Source organism: Dipodomys ordii, unplaced genomic scaffold (assembly GCF_000151885.1).
Source record: "Dipodomys ordii isolate 6190 unplaced genomic scaffold, Dord_2.0 Scaffold206, whole genome shotgun sequence".
Taxonomy (NCBI): Eukaryota; Metazoa; Chordata; class Mammalia; order Rodentia; family Heteromyidae; genus Dipodomys; species Dipodomys ordii.
Window position 1 is genome coordinate 548,494 of NW_012267422.1, and position 14,177 is coordinate 562,670.

At 40.9% G+C, this 14,177-nt stretch overlaps 1 protein-coding gene across 1 annotated transcript in view; it reads right to left on the minus strand.

The window, feature by feature from the left end:
- The window catches only part of Lrrc16a (leucine rich repeat containing 16A), a 287,161-nt gene that overhangs the window by 10,697 nt on the left and 262,287 nt on the right, over window positions 1-14,177 (minus strand). Inside the window, exons 31-35 of the mRNA XM_013035187.1 lie at window positions 10,877-10,989; window positions 8,201-8,630; window positions 4,596-4,677; window positions 3,275-3,487; window positions 1,460-1,600 (exon numbers count right to left, since the gene is read on the minus strand). Of these exons, the coding sequence (XP_012890641.1) occupies window positions 1,460-1,600; window positions 3,275-3,487; window positions 4,596-4,677; window positions 8,201-8,630; window positions 10,877-10,989 (979 nt within the window). The remainder of the gene's footprint in view (window positions 1-1,459; window positions 1,601-3,274; window positions 3,488-4,595; window positions 4,678-8,200; window positions 8,631-10,876; window positions 10,990-14,177) is intronic.

Here is a 14,177-nt window from a genome sequence, read left to right on the forward strand (position 1 = left end):
TTTGGCTGTAATACCAAGCCCTGTATTTCTTCCATGTGAAATATCTATAGTTACCAGCCACCTTTTTATACCTTTAGTTTCGTTGACAAGCCTTTTATCAGCTTCAGACGCTGACCCACCTCTACCCCTGCCCTTTTTTCATAGCCAGTAGGTGAGTGAGGCTTTTACCAACCAAATGAATGTGCAGAAGGGAGAAGAGAAAGCCAGCGTTATTTCTTAATAGACTCTAAAACCACAAAGACAAAACTAGGCTGCAATGTAAGACTATGGCCAATATAATAAATATAGGCCAAGATAGGAAGATGTCAGACCAGAAAGGATTCAAAGAATTCCGAAGCATTAACAAATAACTAAAATAAAACCCAGGAACTTCAAACAAAATGAGAGCAATCTGGACATGGGTGATGTGACTATTTGTGTGGCTCTAGAATTTTTTGTTTTAGGTGTAAAGAAGTTTAAAGACAGCATTTATGTTATACTTTACAAAGGACAACCAGTACCTGAAAGTCAACTGTACATTTAAAAGAATAGGGAGAAGCCAGGCATTGGTGGCTCATGCCTGTAATCCTAGCTCCAGAGGCTGAGATCTGAGGATCATGGTTCAAAGCCAGCCCAGGCAGGAAAGTCTATGAATTTCTTATCTCCAATAAACAAACAGAAAACTGGAAGTAGTGCTGGAGCTCAAATGGTAGAGTGCTAGCCTTGAGCTGAAGAGCTGAGGGACAGTGCCCAGGCGCAGAGTTCAAGCTCCATGACCGATGGGGGGTGGGGGTGGGGGCGCTGGGGGAATAGGGAGAATGGGGGAAAGAAATATCCCGGATGCTGCTGACACTGCCCTAACCAGGCCTCCCTCCTGATACTGGCAACTCAATCTGATTCTAGGGGAAAGCCTTGAAGTCACAGGATTGTTGTTGATCCTACCTCAGCAAATCAAAAGGAACTAACTAAGAGTGGCAAACTGAGAAGACAATCTGAGTGTCCAGGCAGGCACCACACTTCTGTGAATGAAACATGTCTGCCTCTTGACCACAAGGTGCTGCAAGATCGCTCAGGGCCTTGAGTTGTTCCTGAATCATGATGACTTACCACAACTGGGGATGTTTTGTGTAGAACGACTGGTACCTAAAATTCTGCAGATAGCGCCAAACAGGTCACAAAATCATGTTTAAGGAGCTCCTGACACACTGGGAGCTGATTCAAGAGCATCTTATGATTATTCCTGCAAAGGAGTGTGTCCTTAGGGCTGGGTGTCTCTGCTATGCATTTAATTCTTCATTAAGATCCAATGTCATCAGCAGGCTGAATTAAGTTTCTAGACTAAGGAACTACTCTGGTTCCTCAACCTTCATCCAAGAGGTGCTAATTTGAATGCCAAGCTATTCTTTAGGACCAGAATTCATTCCTTTCTTTTGAAATTACTATCTTTGGGAAGAGCAAACCCAGAAATAAAAGTTCTTACCTTCCTGTGAAAATGTCCTGGGACTGGGTTGGGGGCTATTCTGGCCATCTCTCTCTTTGTCTGAGGGAACTTTTTTCAGGACAGGTGGAAGAAGAGCAACTTTAGGGGAACTAGGGCCCGATGGAGAGTCTGGGATGTCTTCTATAAAAACACAAACACATGAATCAATTGTTCCAAGCACATAAGCCAAGTGAATCTTTACATACAGATGACTCACAAGGAAAAAAAAGCATCATAGAATTTTTATGGCCAATTTTTTTTTGTTTCTGCTCAGGGAATTAATGCCCACAAAAATAAAGAATAAAATATTATTCTAAAAGATTAAAATTGGCCCAGATAGGATCCTATCCTATTTGACAGATACAGCAATTTCAATAAAGTGATATTTAAAAATTAGCCTATAAATGAGCCACATGTTCCTTCTGTCTGAAACACAAGACTATTTTGTATTAAAATATGTAACACTATATAGTACATTGCCTTTTCCTGTGGTCAAAGCTAGTGCAAGAGTCACAACATACTTACTGACATGTAGCTACAAACACACATTGAAATCTTTGGGAATAATTTGGAAACAAAGTTTTAGCATCATAAAATCCTTTGGTCATGGGAAAAATGAAGAATATGTTAGGCTAAAAAAAAAACCTCAGGAAATATCTAGGAAGATAATACTAATGTCTATGTGTGTCAGTCTTTCTCTGGTAATACTAGAGATTGAACTGAAGGCCTCATGCTTGCTGACCAAGTGCTCTATTATGTGAGCCATGCTTCAGTCATGTTGTCTTTAGTTTGTTTTCTGTGAGGAAACAAAGTGATGAGGCAAACAGCTAATGTAGGGCTTATTATATTACCCATTCCACTTCCGTAAATATTGAAAATTCTAACAATAGTTAAAAAAAAAACAACCAAAACCACACCCTAGCTGGGCAATGGTGGTTCATACCTGCTATTCTAACTATTAAGGAGACTGAGATCTGAGGCTCATGGTTTAAAACCAGCCTGGTTTTAAAAGTACATGACTCTTATTTCCGAGTAACTAGCAAAAAGCCAAAAGTGGAGCTACAGAGGCTTGCTTTGAGCAAAAAAAAATAAATTGAGAGCTTAAGGTCTTGAGTGCCAACACACAGCCCTCAACAGAGCCCTTGTACCAACACATGTGTTCCATGCACACGTGTGTGCACACACACCCATTCTGTCATTAGATTTTTCAACATTAGCAATCATCCATCTTTTTGTGAGTGGCCAAAGAATAAACACCTTAGGATCTGCAGACATACAGCTCTTTGGCAATCACTCTACTTAGTCACAGTCCATGAATGAACTTTAGAAACATCTACACAAATGCTGTGGGTGTGTTTGGTCAAACTTTATTTAAAAATACAGGCCCACAATTTGCCAAACCCTGTTCTACACATTTGGGATGTCATAGTGTGATAACGTAACAGCTTATGCTTTCCTCATCTGTTGCTTTCTTAAACTGTGCTTTTTAAAGGCTTGAACACCCTGGAGAGAAGTTGAGTAAGCCAAGTCAGGCATTGTATATGGGCCTATGTGACACAAGACTCAATTTCCTGTCCTGACTACCACCCAACTGGTTGTCTTGAATGCAAGGAGAATCTCCAGAGTTTCCACTTCTCACATGTGGTGGGCTTTGGTCTTGAATAAGGTAATCCTTCAGTCTTTACCGTTTTTGTAGCTTTCTGTGGATTTCCTATGAGATCTCTCTACATCCTGTTTACCAACTGCTCATAAGACCAATCGTAGATCAAACCAATCCTGATTGCCAACTGACTCCCAGACAAGCAAGACCCTTACCAGGTCGGGAGATGGTTCTTGGTTTCTGTGGAATGGAGGGCCTTGCTGCTGGGCTGGGCTTGGGAGACTGCAGGAGGGGCTTCGGGCTTGTAGGTGTACTGGACGAATTCCGGGACCTGGAGCCCATGTCCACTTTGGGTTCTGTTTTAGTGTTCTTCTCTGGTGTCCCCAAACCAAAGCGGTTCTCTGGGAGACCAGGATGCAGTTTAGGCACTAGAATAAAAGTGGTATGAAAATCACACTTTTAAAAATGAAATCTCAAGAGACCAATCATTTAAATATAGATTATTTTAGTGTTTTTTTTTTTTTTAGAACTGGTAAAAGACTAAAGTTCTTCACAGAAAAGTAATGAGCTTTCTGATACTTTTCTGATGATCCTTGGGTATTCTAAAGATGGTAAGTTTTATATTTAGCAGTGCACAACTTCCTCATTGTGCGCAAAAAGAAGAGAGGTTCTCAGATCTAGCAAGAAGGAGAAATAAAACTAAATAAGATGACCTCAGTTCTAGATAACTAATAATCAAACCAGACTCTGGCAATAGTTTTGAGTGAGGGCTGTGTTGATAGTCATGATCTCATTTTTAATGGTGAGAACACCACCACACATCACATCACATTCTGCATCTATTCTGTTACCTACATTTAACCAAATAGCTGTCAAGAACAAATTGGTAAATGTGATTTATAGTCCAACTCTAAAGATTGTATACTTCGGAATTCTAACATGAAAGATTGTATACTATAGATTTTATACTATAGAAAGGCACAAGTACATCCAACAGCAGAGTCAAGTTTCTAACATGTAATTTGCAAGTCATTTCCCAGTTTCCATTGCAAGTATATCACCCATTAATTACACTTAAGAAGTCAAAGAAATGATGGATAATTTATTTCGCGCAAACTCAAATTTCAAGAGAAGGCTATTCTTTTGCAGTACACAAAACCAACTTCCAGATGTCAGGTATGGCTTATTTAAAAAACAACAACAAAAACTCCATCTGCCATGTTCCTATGCTCTTCCACCTTCTTCACTAATCAGTATTTCCTCCCTTTGGGAATGGAGAAAAGGTGTCCTGTCAAGGCACAAGGCTACAAGGATGGGAGAAGTCTCCCCAGGAAGTGCCAGAGCTGGTAAAAGGATGTAGTATTGTATGTATGTATTTGTTTATTTATTTTAGGATATGGCATTTTTAAGTGAGAGATGAGAAAATGCAACACTGAGGCCTCTTCTGCCTCTCCCTGCACCTTTTTTTTCTTCTGTTAATTGCAAATGACTCCTGAAGCCAGAAAGCAAATGAGTGACAGCAATAGCCTGACTTACCTGCTCCACCTCCTTCCAATCGTTCCATGTTGCCCAGGGCTGAGCTAGAAGAATCCTGGGAGATGGCATCATTCCCAAACTTCTAAAAACAAAAACAAAACATCCCCAACGTGCATGTTTATTTGAGGTATAAGGAGGCAAAAATAAAACAGCAGGTAACAAATGACAACAAACAATAGCTCCTAAATGTTGTCACTTTTTGACATGGAACATGCCGGAACGATCTGCCTCCCAAAGGTGCTCCTGTTGAGACAAAGGTATGAGGACACATTCTGTTCTGGACACAGTCCAGGCTCTGGGCTCCCAAGGCCCATTTGCCAGAGGGGGAGGTGCATGGCACTAGGGAAAGCCAGCCAGTTCAGTAATATTTCCTCTTTCTAGCAGACCTGATGCTCCATGCAAGGTAAAGGGATCCTCTCTAGGCTTGGTTTCCAAGAAAGCTAGTTGAGGAACAGCGGCTTAAAGGCTACTGACTCAGAACCACAGAATTCAGGTAGGTTGTTGGGAGAAAAATAAAAATAAAAAAGATTACACTTTATGTTTCTTTCTTTTTTTTTTTAGTGTTACAGATCGAATTCAAGGGTTCGTGCATGCTGATCAAGTACTGTACCACAGAACTACAACCCAAAGCCTCAATGAATTTTTTTAAAATTGCAGAGAGGAGGGGCTTGTGGTGTTAAAGATGGGACAAGCCAAATGCCACAGTCTCAGGGCAGAAGCTAAAACTGTTGAACTAAGGAACCACTTTTTTCCCTCATAGTACATAGGATATGGTACCTGGTATGTGGTACATACACTTTTTTCCTCATGGTACGTAAGTCTGTATTAGAATGAAGAGCATAGATTAAAAAAATACATGATCAAGATGCGTTGTACTCAGAAGTTGACATGTTGAATTAGAATATCTTTGATGTTACAAAAAAATTGAAATCCACTCACTACATTCGATTACGTGTCCAGCCACACCCTTCTGGAAGTGCCAGCTCTTCCAAGGAAGTGGCAGGGAGTTGAGAGATCACAGAGCTCTACTTTAGCTAGAGGAGGGGCTAAGCAGGTCTCTGATAAGGAACATGTACACAAGCCCCATAACTACAAGAAGCATATCATCTGGCATCACCATAGAAATGTGACCCCAAAGGAAGAAGCCCCAGGCTAGTCCTCTGTGCTCAGGACACATCTATAGTGCAGGGCTGGTTCCTTGGAGTAAGGACCTCCTTACCTTTATATTCTACTGTGTTGTTGTTGTTGTTGTTTTTTTTCCCTAGGTTTTCTGAGGTAAATATGAATCTCAAATTTGACTGTTCAAAATAAGAATAATATAATACTAAGTGTGCTGGTGTGCCAGCAGCTGACTTGGTGAGCCCCTCTGAAGGAAAGATATGATCCCTAAGCACTTACAACCCATTGCACTCAATAAGTGACAAATCTTCCCCTACTGATTCTTCTATTGATGTTTGTTGCATTATCAATAATATATCAATAATATATTTTATTCTAAACCTATTTTAAAAACAAACCTTTCTTTTATTATTCTGATGAATACCCATGGTTGGTGTGTAGTTTATATATACTAAAAATTGGTAATGATGGTTGCTCAAACTGACAGTAGATGGCGCTCAGAGAACAGTAACATAATCCATCCCCAAACAACTACATTAAGCCATAAGGATTGTGCCACTTTGAGTCAATTTATATATTAATCCAAAGCATACACACATACACACAAACACACACACACACACACATTAAAAAAGGCAACAGTAGGATTTCTCATTTTTTCACCAAAAAAGCAACTGGCATCATTGATAAAATATACAGCTAATTTGTGAAAATATGCCATTCACTGTTATAAAGAAGTTACAAGTGGATTAAAATATAAACCTCTGGACATGTGACTCACTCATGCTATGGATGTAATGTATAATCCGAATTCTGACCAGTAAGGACTCCATCCTGTCTCCCTTGAAAACTACATGGACTCTTTCAAAACTCTTCCCTCTGTCACTGACTGAGGGAATCTGAAACTAGGTAATAGTTAGGGGCTGATGCTGATGGAAGAGGTCTGGTGAACAGCTGTGAAATCAAGTGGGATTCAGGATTTAATATAAGGGAGTTGTTTAGAGTTAAAATGAAAGATCCCTTTATAACATGGCTATGTAGTTTACTATTAACCTTCTGAAAATCAAGGGTTCACTGGGGAGAATGGTTTTCTTCTGAAACCCCGCATAAAACAGAGGGCAATATTCCTTTCTTTGAGGCACTTGGATATGTAAAAGCAATAGAGCTTAAGATATGCTTGTAATCCCAGCTACTCAGGAGATACAGGCAGGAAGAGCACAATTAGTGAGATTTTATTTCAAAAACGAAGTTTAAAAAAAGATGAAACCTGGTAGCATGGCTCGGGATTGAGCACTGGGGTTAACCTGCAGTTCACAAACAACTACAAAAAAATTAAAATAAAACACAACTCAGGCTAATGAACAGTAACTAAAACTCGAGTTCAACATTGGCATGTTTATGTTAATGACTGTCACAAGAATGTTCTCTTTTAAGTACATGAAACAGATACATAACACTCTGAAAAGACTCTGAGAATGAATAGATTGCAATTTTTAAAATATGAAATTTTCTTTGATCAATGGTTGAGTAACCAAGCAATTAGAAAAAGATTGCCCTGAATTATTCTTTCTGGTTTTTTCCTCATCATCATCATCACCATCACCATTATCATCATCATCATCATCCTTATTTTGGTGCAGCTGCTACTGGGCTTCGAACTCAGGGCCTTATGTTCTCACTTCTCATTTTCATTCAAGAATAACACTCTACCACTTGAGCTATACCTCCCACTCTACTTCCTTTTTTTTTTTTTTGGGTTCGGTCATGGGCCTGGGCACTGTCCCTCAGCTCTTCAGCTCAAGGCTAGCACTCTACCACTTGAGCCACAGCGCCACTTCTGGCTTTTTTTTTTTCCTGCTTATGTGGTGCTGAGGAATCAAACCCAGGGCCTCAGGCATGCAAGGCAAGCGCTCTACCACTGAGCCACCTCCCAGCCCCCTCTACTTCCAGCTTTTTGCTGGAAATCTCATAGATTTGTCTTCCTGGGCTGGCTTGAAACCTTAATCCTCAAATTTCAGTCTCTTGAATAGCTAGGAATACAGGCATAAGATACCAACACTAGCCCCTAAATTTTTCTTTTGTTATTTAAATATGGAATTATAAAAAGGACTCTGCAGATTAAAAACAAGTCAAACTTTGAAATAAACGGGAACTAGATTCAGCCCTTATGTGATGATCATCTGGTTGTGGTATTTGCGTTAGCCTGTCAATTCTCCTATCCACAATCACCCTAAGGTCTGCATTCAAATTCAGCTGACTCAGTCTTTCGCAGCTGTGAGCATTTCCAAGAACAGCTCTCACTCACAGGCTATTATGACAAGTTCAGGGAGAAGGGGTCAATTCTCTGAGCCAATGATGGAGCTTCAAAGCTGCAGTGGCTCACCTCAGCCCTGTGGCCCTTGGGCCCAAGTGTGCACTTGTGCCACACCACCATGGCGAGGGCTATCCGGTCTCTAAGGAAAACACAACAAAAGGACCGTCCTTACCTTCTGCACACAGGCGGCTCTCTTCTCCTGCTTGGCCTTCATCTCTGCCAGCATACCACTGCCCATCACCTGGACCCCATATCTCCGCCCTCCCTGTGGGCTGCCTCTACTGTCAGCACGCTCCAGCCTCCCGCTTTCTTCCCCTTGACTCTCTTCAAAGGAGTCGGGGGTTTTTATCTCCTCGGTGCGTTCAAAACTGCCATTGTGCTCAGCTGCCTTCGTGTCTCTCCTGGGAGTGTCCACAGCTGGACTTCTAACAGCGCCTTTTGGTGAAGAGGGTTCATCTGTCATCAACACCGTGGGTGGCCGCTCTGACTTGGACCGGACTTTGATTAAATTGAGAAAGCCACTTTTCCGAGAGTCTCGTTTTTTCTTTTCTTCTCCTCCTTCCCCAAGCTCCTGGGACTCAGAGCCTCTGGAAGAGGATCTCCTGCATTTCAACGCAAGACACAGAGCCTGTGATTGTGACTCAAAATAGAAACTCTAGCAGGATTCAATGAAGACATAAATATGAAGATTACCACTGTACCCTCAGCTATCCTACTTAGCTTTACAAAAGTGAAGGCATTTTTGCTTAGAAAAGTGAGTATGTGGAGTATGATTGTATTGAATCCATCTGGAAGAGGCACATGCCACTAAGAATGAGAACCTGAGGCTATCCGTGGTGGAATTGGGTACACAGGGAAATTTTCACATTCAGATGCTTTGGTCAAGCCTCTCTATGTGTGTGAACTTCCAAAAAAGCGGGGTCAATTTGACACGTAAATGGGTGACTACTTTGTGTACTTTGAGAACATCGGAAAAGGCCAGATTGTTCTAGAGTCCCCTAATAATCCTTTTGTCATTATTAGATTAATGCCTGAAATCCTGCCCTTAGTGGTCAAGCCAAGCCAAGATTTGGATCCTTGCTTAAATGTAAGAGCCACTGAAAGCAGCAGCAAAATGAGAAGGCAATGGGAAAGGTGGGCAGAAACAAGTATTCTTTAATGTGGGGAATGGGAAGAGAAAAAGAGAATAAATAAGAGCTATGGGAGGCATCACAAAGCAACTGTCTTCCATCTAAAGTTGGCAGACTCAATATCCACTTAGCTCCTCTGAATCTCCATTAAAGTCACACAGCAAAGGATGACAAAAAAACAGGGCTTTGAGCCACCCAAGGGAGAAATGACAAAAACAACAGAAGTCCCTACAATTAGGAGCAAAAACCAGTTTCAGAAATCTGAGAAAGCTGAAATGTCATCCACAGGCCAGAAGTGATTGGATTTATGTGGGTGTGGAACAAGGAACAGGGACATCTGGGGATATAGAAATAAAGGGAAGCTGAAGAGAGAAAGGCTGGCTGAAAGCTCATTCATAAAACCCTCAGCTTCTCTCCCTAAGTCCAAAGCAAGAATGCCCACTCCACCCTGACTTCATTTACCGCAGAGAGTGAAAGAAACTCAGAGTGCAGCTGAAGTGTACAATACTGAAAACAGGGTTCACGACATCCTAAACAAGGCTTGGCACCATCTAGTGTACATCTGTAAAAACAGCTACTTTATAGATCGAGATAAGAAGGTTGAGGTAAAAAGTTATCAATATCCTAGCCGGGCGCTGGTGGCTCACGCCTGTAATCCTAGCTACTCAGGAGGCTGAGATCTGAGGATCGCGGTTCAAAGCCAGCCCGGGCAGGAAAGACCGTGAGACTCCTATCTCCAATAAACCAACAGAAAACCGGAAGTGGCGCTGTGGCTCAAGTGGTAGAGCGCTAGCCTTGAGCTGAAGAGCTGAGGGACAGTGCCCAGGCCCAGAGTTCAGGCCCCACAACCAGACCCCCCCCCCCAAAAAAAAAATATCAGGCTTACTTCCATCTGATCACTTTGCAGAAGTGAGATAAGGCACAAACATCTACAGAACAGACTAGGGTCTTCCCTCCCTGTCAGGGGCCTGCCTGCCCTACACTTATCAGTACGGTTTAAACACCTTCCTGAATCTGATATCTCAAGGTGAAGAATACTTCATAGACACACGGCATTGTGAGAAGCATATTTGGGGATGGATCTGCATTTAGGTGAGAAAAGACTAGGCTTAAAGACTGGAGTATTTCCAGTTCAATTATTATTAATAGAAGCACCACCAAGCTAACTTCTAAGAAAACAGCATCCTAAGTAATAAAAAAAAAGAAATGCAAGAAAAAGTCTTCAGAGACTAACCTCTTTACCAAATCTATTATTCTGACACCATATTATCATGCCATTTAGCAATGACTTAGCTTCCTCCACCCCATCCCCTGTCAAATGTATCAAATTATGGACAAGGAGAATCTCAAAGTAAGGAACCCTGATATGGCAGTGTTCAGAGTCCTATAATTTGAGTGAATGAGAAAAGCACCTCCCCACCCCACCCCTGCCAGCCAAAATACATTGAGGTGCCTCCACCTAAGCTGAAGAGCTTATGGAAACATTGCTGTGCTCCACCTTGTTTCTGATTCACTAGGCCTGTGGTTAGGGCCTTGAGGATGAGCATTTCTGCCATGTTCTAGGTGACACTGATGTTGCTGGCTTGAGAGACTATATGCTATAAACTCAACACAACTGTACATTTTCTATCTAAAAAAAGACTTCATATGCTGTGTTTAATTGTAACTGTGAGTGACTTAAATGGTAACTAGATAGTATTGCTAATGAAGTAACTCACCTGGAATCCAGTTTGGTCACTTTCTTGGTGAAAAATTCATCTACACCTTCATCTACTCTCCCCATAAGGCCATTCTGTTCTCCATCTTGAGAGACAATGTTGACAGCACAGACCTGTTGAAAATACAAATACAGTTAACTTACCTTCATCTTAATTCAGCAAACATGTATTGCTGAATTCAAAGTGTTGAAAAAGTGCCACAGGAGGGAAAAGACTCGCTAAAATAGAGAACACATAAGCTGCTGAGACAGAAGCCATGTGGACAACCATAATGTAGACAGGAAGAAACAAGGTTTCTAAAATGCACTATAAACCCGATGTCTGATAGGGAATTCATGACGACTGGTATATCAGAAACTAGGGTTAGTAGGCTGTGAAAAATCTATATGAAATGCTGAAGAGTGAGCAGACAACAGATAATAAAGAGCAGTGTGAACAATAGAAACAACGTCTCATCTAAACAGTACTTTATATTGACCGGTGCAAGCTTTTCATATGTATTGCTACAGAGAAATAGCAAAATTATTCATTCATTTGTATACAGAAAGCAGCTCACTGAATAACTTCTTTGGACTACAAATGATAAAGTAACACAGAGCTTACTTATATTATCATTTTTCTTTTTGGACAAGAAGGGGGAATACCTCAACAGCAGTAGTTAAGAGCCCTAAGTTGGCCAAAGCTCAAAAATTTACATGTGTTTTGCACATTATTATTTCACCCTCCTATCTAGCCTTTGAACTGAAAAGCAAATACAGCTTTATCCTAGCTGCTGGACAGTTCCAGATCAAACAGTGGTGCAGAGAGCAAAGGCTATCCACACCTATCACATCACTAATGAATGAGGAAGGTTAGGACCTCAGGACACTGGGTCCTATCACGGGGCTTTCTTCCAGCTACTTCTCAAATAACTCTCCTTCCTGCTATAAGGGGAGGCACGGGAGATTAAGCTTCACTTGTATAATATCTCCCCCTCAGCCCTTTTCTTTTTCTCCTGCTTTGAAACAGAGTTCACAGCTGGCACAAAAGGCTCTCTGGGGATGCGGATAACTTCAATGGCTTCAGAGATGGAGGCACAGAGCTGAACAGAGCTTTCTGCTTCTCTGCAGGCCAGGCCACATTTTAGTGCTGGACTGCACCTCACACATCTCCCAGTCCAACCCTGTCATCTTAAAGATAAAAAGACCCAGAGCAGACAGGTTAAGGGAAGTCCAGGATCACTGGGAGATCTTCAGTGAGGCATGTGTTAAAAGGCAGCTGTTAAATAGGAAGCAGGAGGTACCCACTGGCCTGAGACAAGCAGCCAAAAAACTGAAGACTGAAATGAAATGTGGTCTGTAAGAGAGTTCAAGGCCAAATGCACATGCTGTTTTAGCTCATTCACTAGCCAAAGGAAAAGATTGAATTCAAGTCTTTTCTGTCAAGGAGAATAAAAATCAGACTGAAAAGAGCAGCACAGTTGTAGGAAAGAGAAAAGAGAGACTATAAACTAGTGCTGACCAAACAGACTGCACTTGCCTTGGAGAAAGGCTTCTTGCAAACAAAACCAGTGATGTTTGAGAAATAAAGAAAGCAGACTTCTTTGCATCTCCAGTGTATAAGTAATCGCTCAAACGATATAATTTGGGAGTACTTAGAAGATCAGTTGGTGATTGTGAGGAATAAAGGCAATTCAGACCACCCTCTGTTTTCCCTCTACCAGGATGAGTAAAGGGAATGTGCCTGGGGAAAACCCTGAACGCTGCACCTGGCTTTTGATAAGACAGCTGCCAAAACTCCCACTACATCTTCCTAGGCTGGATGGAGATGGGCAGGAAGGAAGTTAGGACAATTAGGTGCATTAGTAACTCTGTGAATAAATATGACTAGAGAGTGTTAATTAGGAAGCTGAATAATCATGGTAGTATATATGCATGCATTAGACAGTAAGAATCATGGAAAATTGATGACTTAAGGAAACAAGGTGAGAAATAAAGAACTCAAAGGAAATAAAGACTAATATAAGACAAAAATTAATGAACTTGAGAAGATGGATAAAACTCAAAATGATGGTTTGAAAGCGACTAATATAAAAGGCAATCTCCTGTCTGAGGAACAAACATTAAAATAGATTAAAAATGAAAAGAATGAGGGGGGCTTTGAAGAGATTAAACTCTTAAAAAAAAACTTCAACCTAAATGAACAATTATACTAAGTGGACAATATATAGAGAAACAAATTATCAAAATGGTTTCAAAAAGAATTAAGTAACCTGGATAGATTTACATACACAGATCTTATACTAATGGCACACAGAGAACACTTCGGTTCAGGATGGTGTCCCAGGAGAGGAAGGAACAGACTATATTACATACAAATTGTTCCAGAGATTAGGAAAGGAAAGGTGGCTGCCAAATAATTTTATAAATAAAGTATGACTTTGAAACCCGAACTAGAGGGATAGTCTAGACAAGAAAAAAAGAGAAATTACAGGATTCCCATTTATGCATATAGATATAACAATCGTATAAGAATATTGACAAATAAAACCTCTCAGTTTGTTAGAAGATTGCAAAAAAAATGAGCAAGTCTGGCATAACATTAGAAAAAATCTATTGATATGATTACCACAACATCAGGTTAAAACAGAAAAATGGGGTCTGGGAAGGTAGCTCAGATAGAGTGCTTGCCTTGCATGCATGAGGACCTGGGTTCAATTCCTCAGCACCACATAAGCAGAAAAAGCCACAAGTGGTGGTGTGGCTCAAGTGATAGAGCGCTCGCCTTGAGCTGAAGAGCTGAGGGACAGCACCCAGGCCCAGAGTTCAGGCCCCACAACCAACCAAAAACAACAACAACAACAACAACAACAAAACAGAAAATGATCAATGCCAACCCTGAAAAAGTTAAATTAAGCAACTGTTCATTGAAAAAAATATCAAAACATGATGAAAAAATTGTTAACTTAAAAACAGTAGCAGAAATGACTATGTGTCTGTCCAGGATCTATTTACCAATTCTTACTTAGTGAAAAAAAACACAACTTGATTCTTTTAAAGTACCAATGTGATTAGCTTCAACATTGACCTTTCCAAATTGTCTAACAATAGTGTGTGTGTGTGTGTGTGTGTGTGTGTGCGCGCGCGCACATGTGTGTATGTGTGTGTGTGTATGTGTGTGTGTGTATGTGTGTGTATGGTTTCTAGCCAGGGGGATGTAATAAGGACTTCTAGGTAATTCATTCTCTGTTGCATGTCCCTCCATATGGAATATGTTAATAAAAATAGATTATAAACCAGTGCAATGAAGACCATGTTTACAG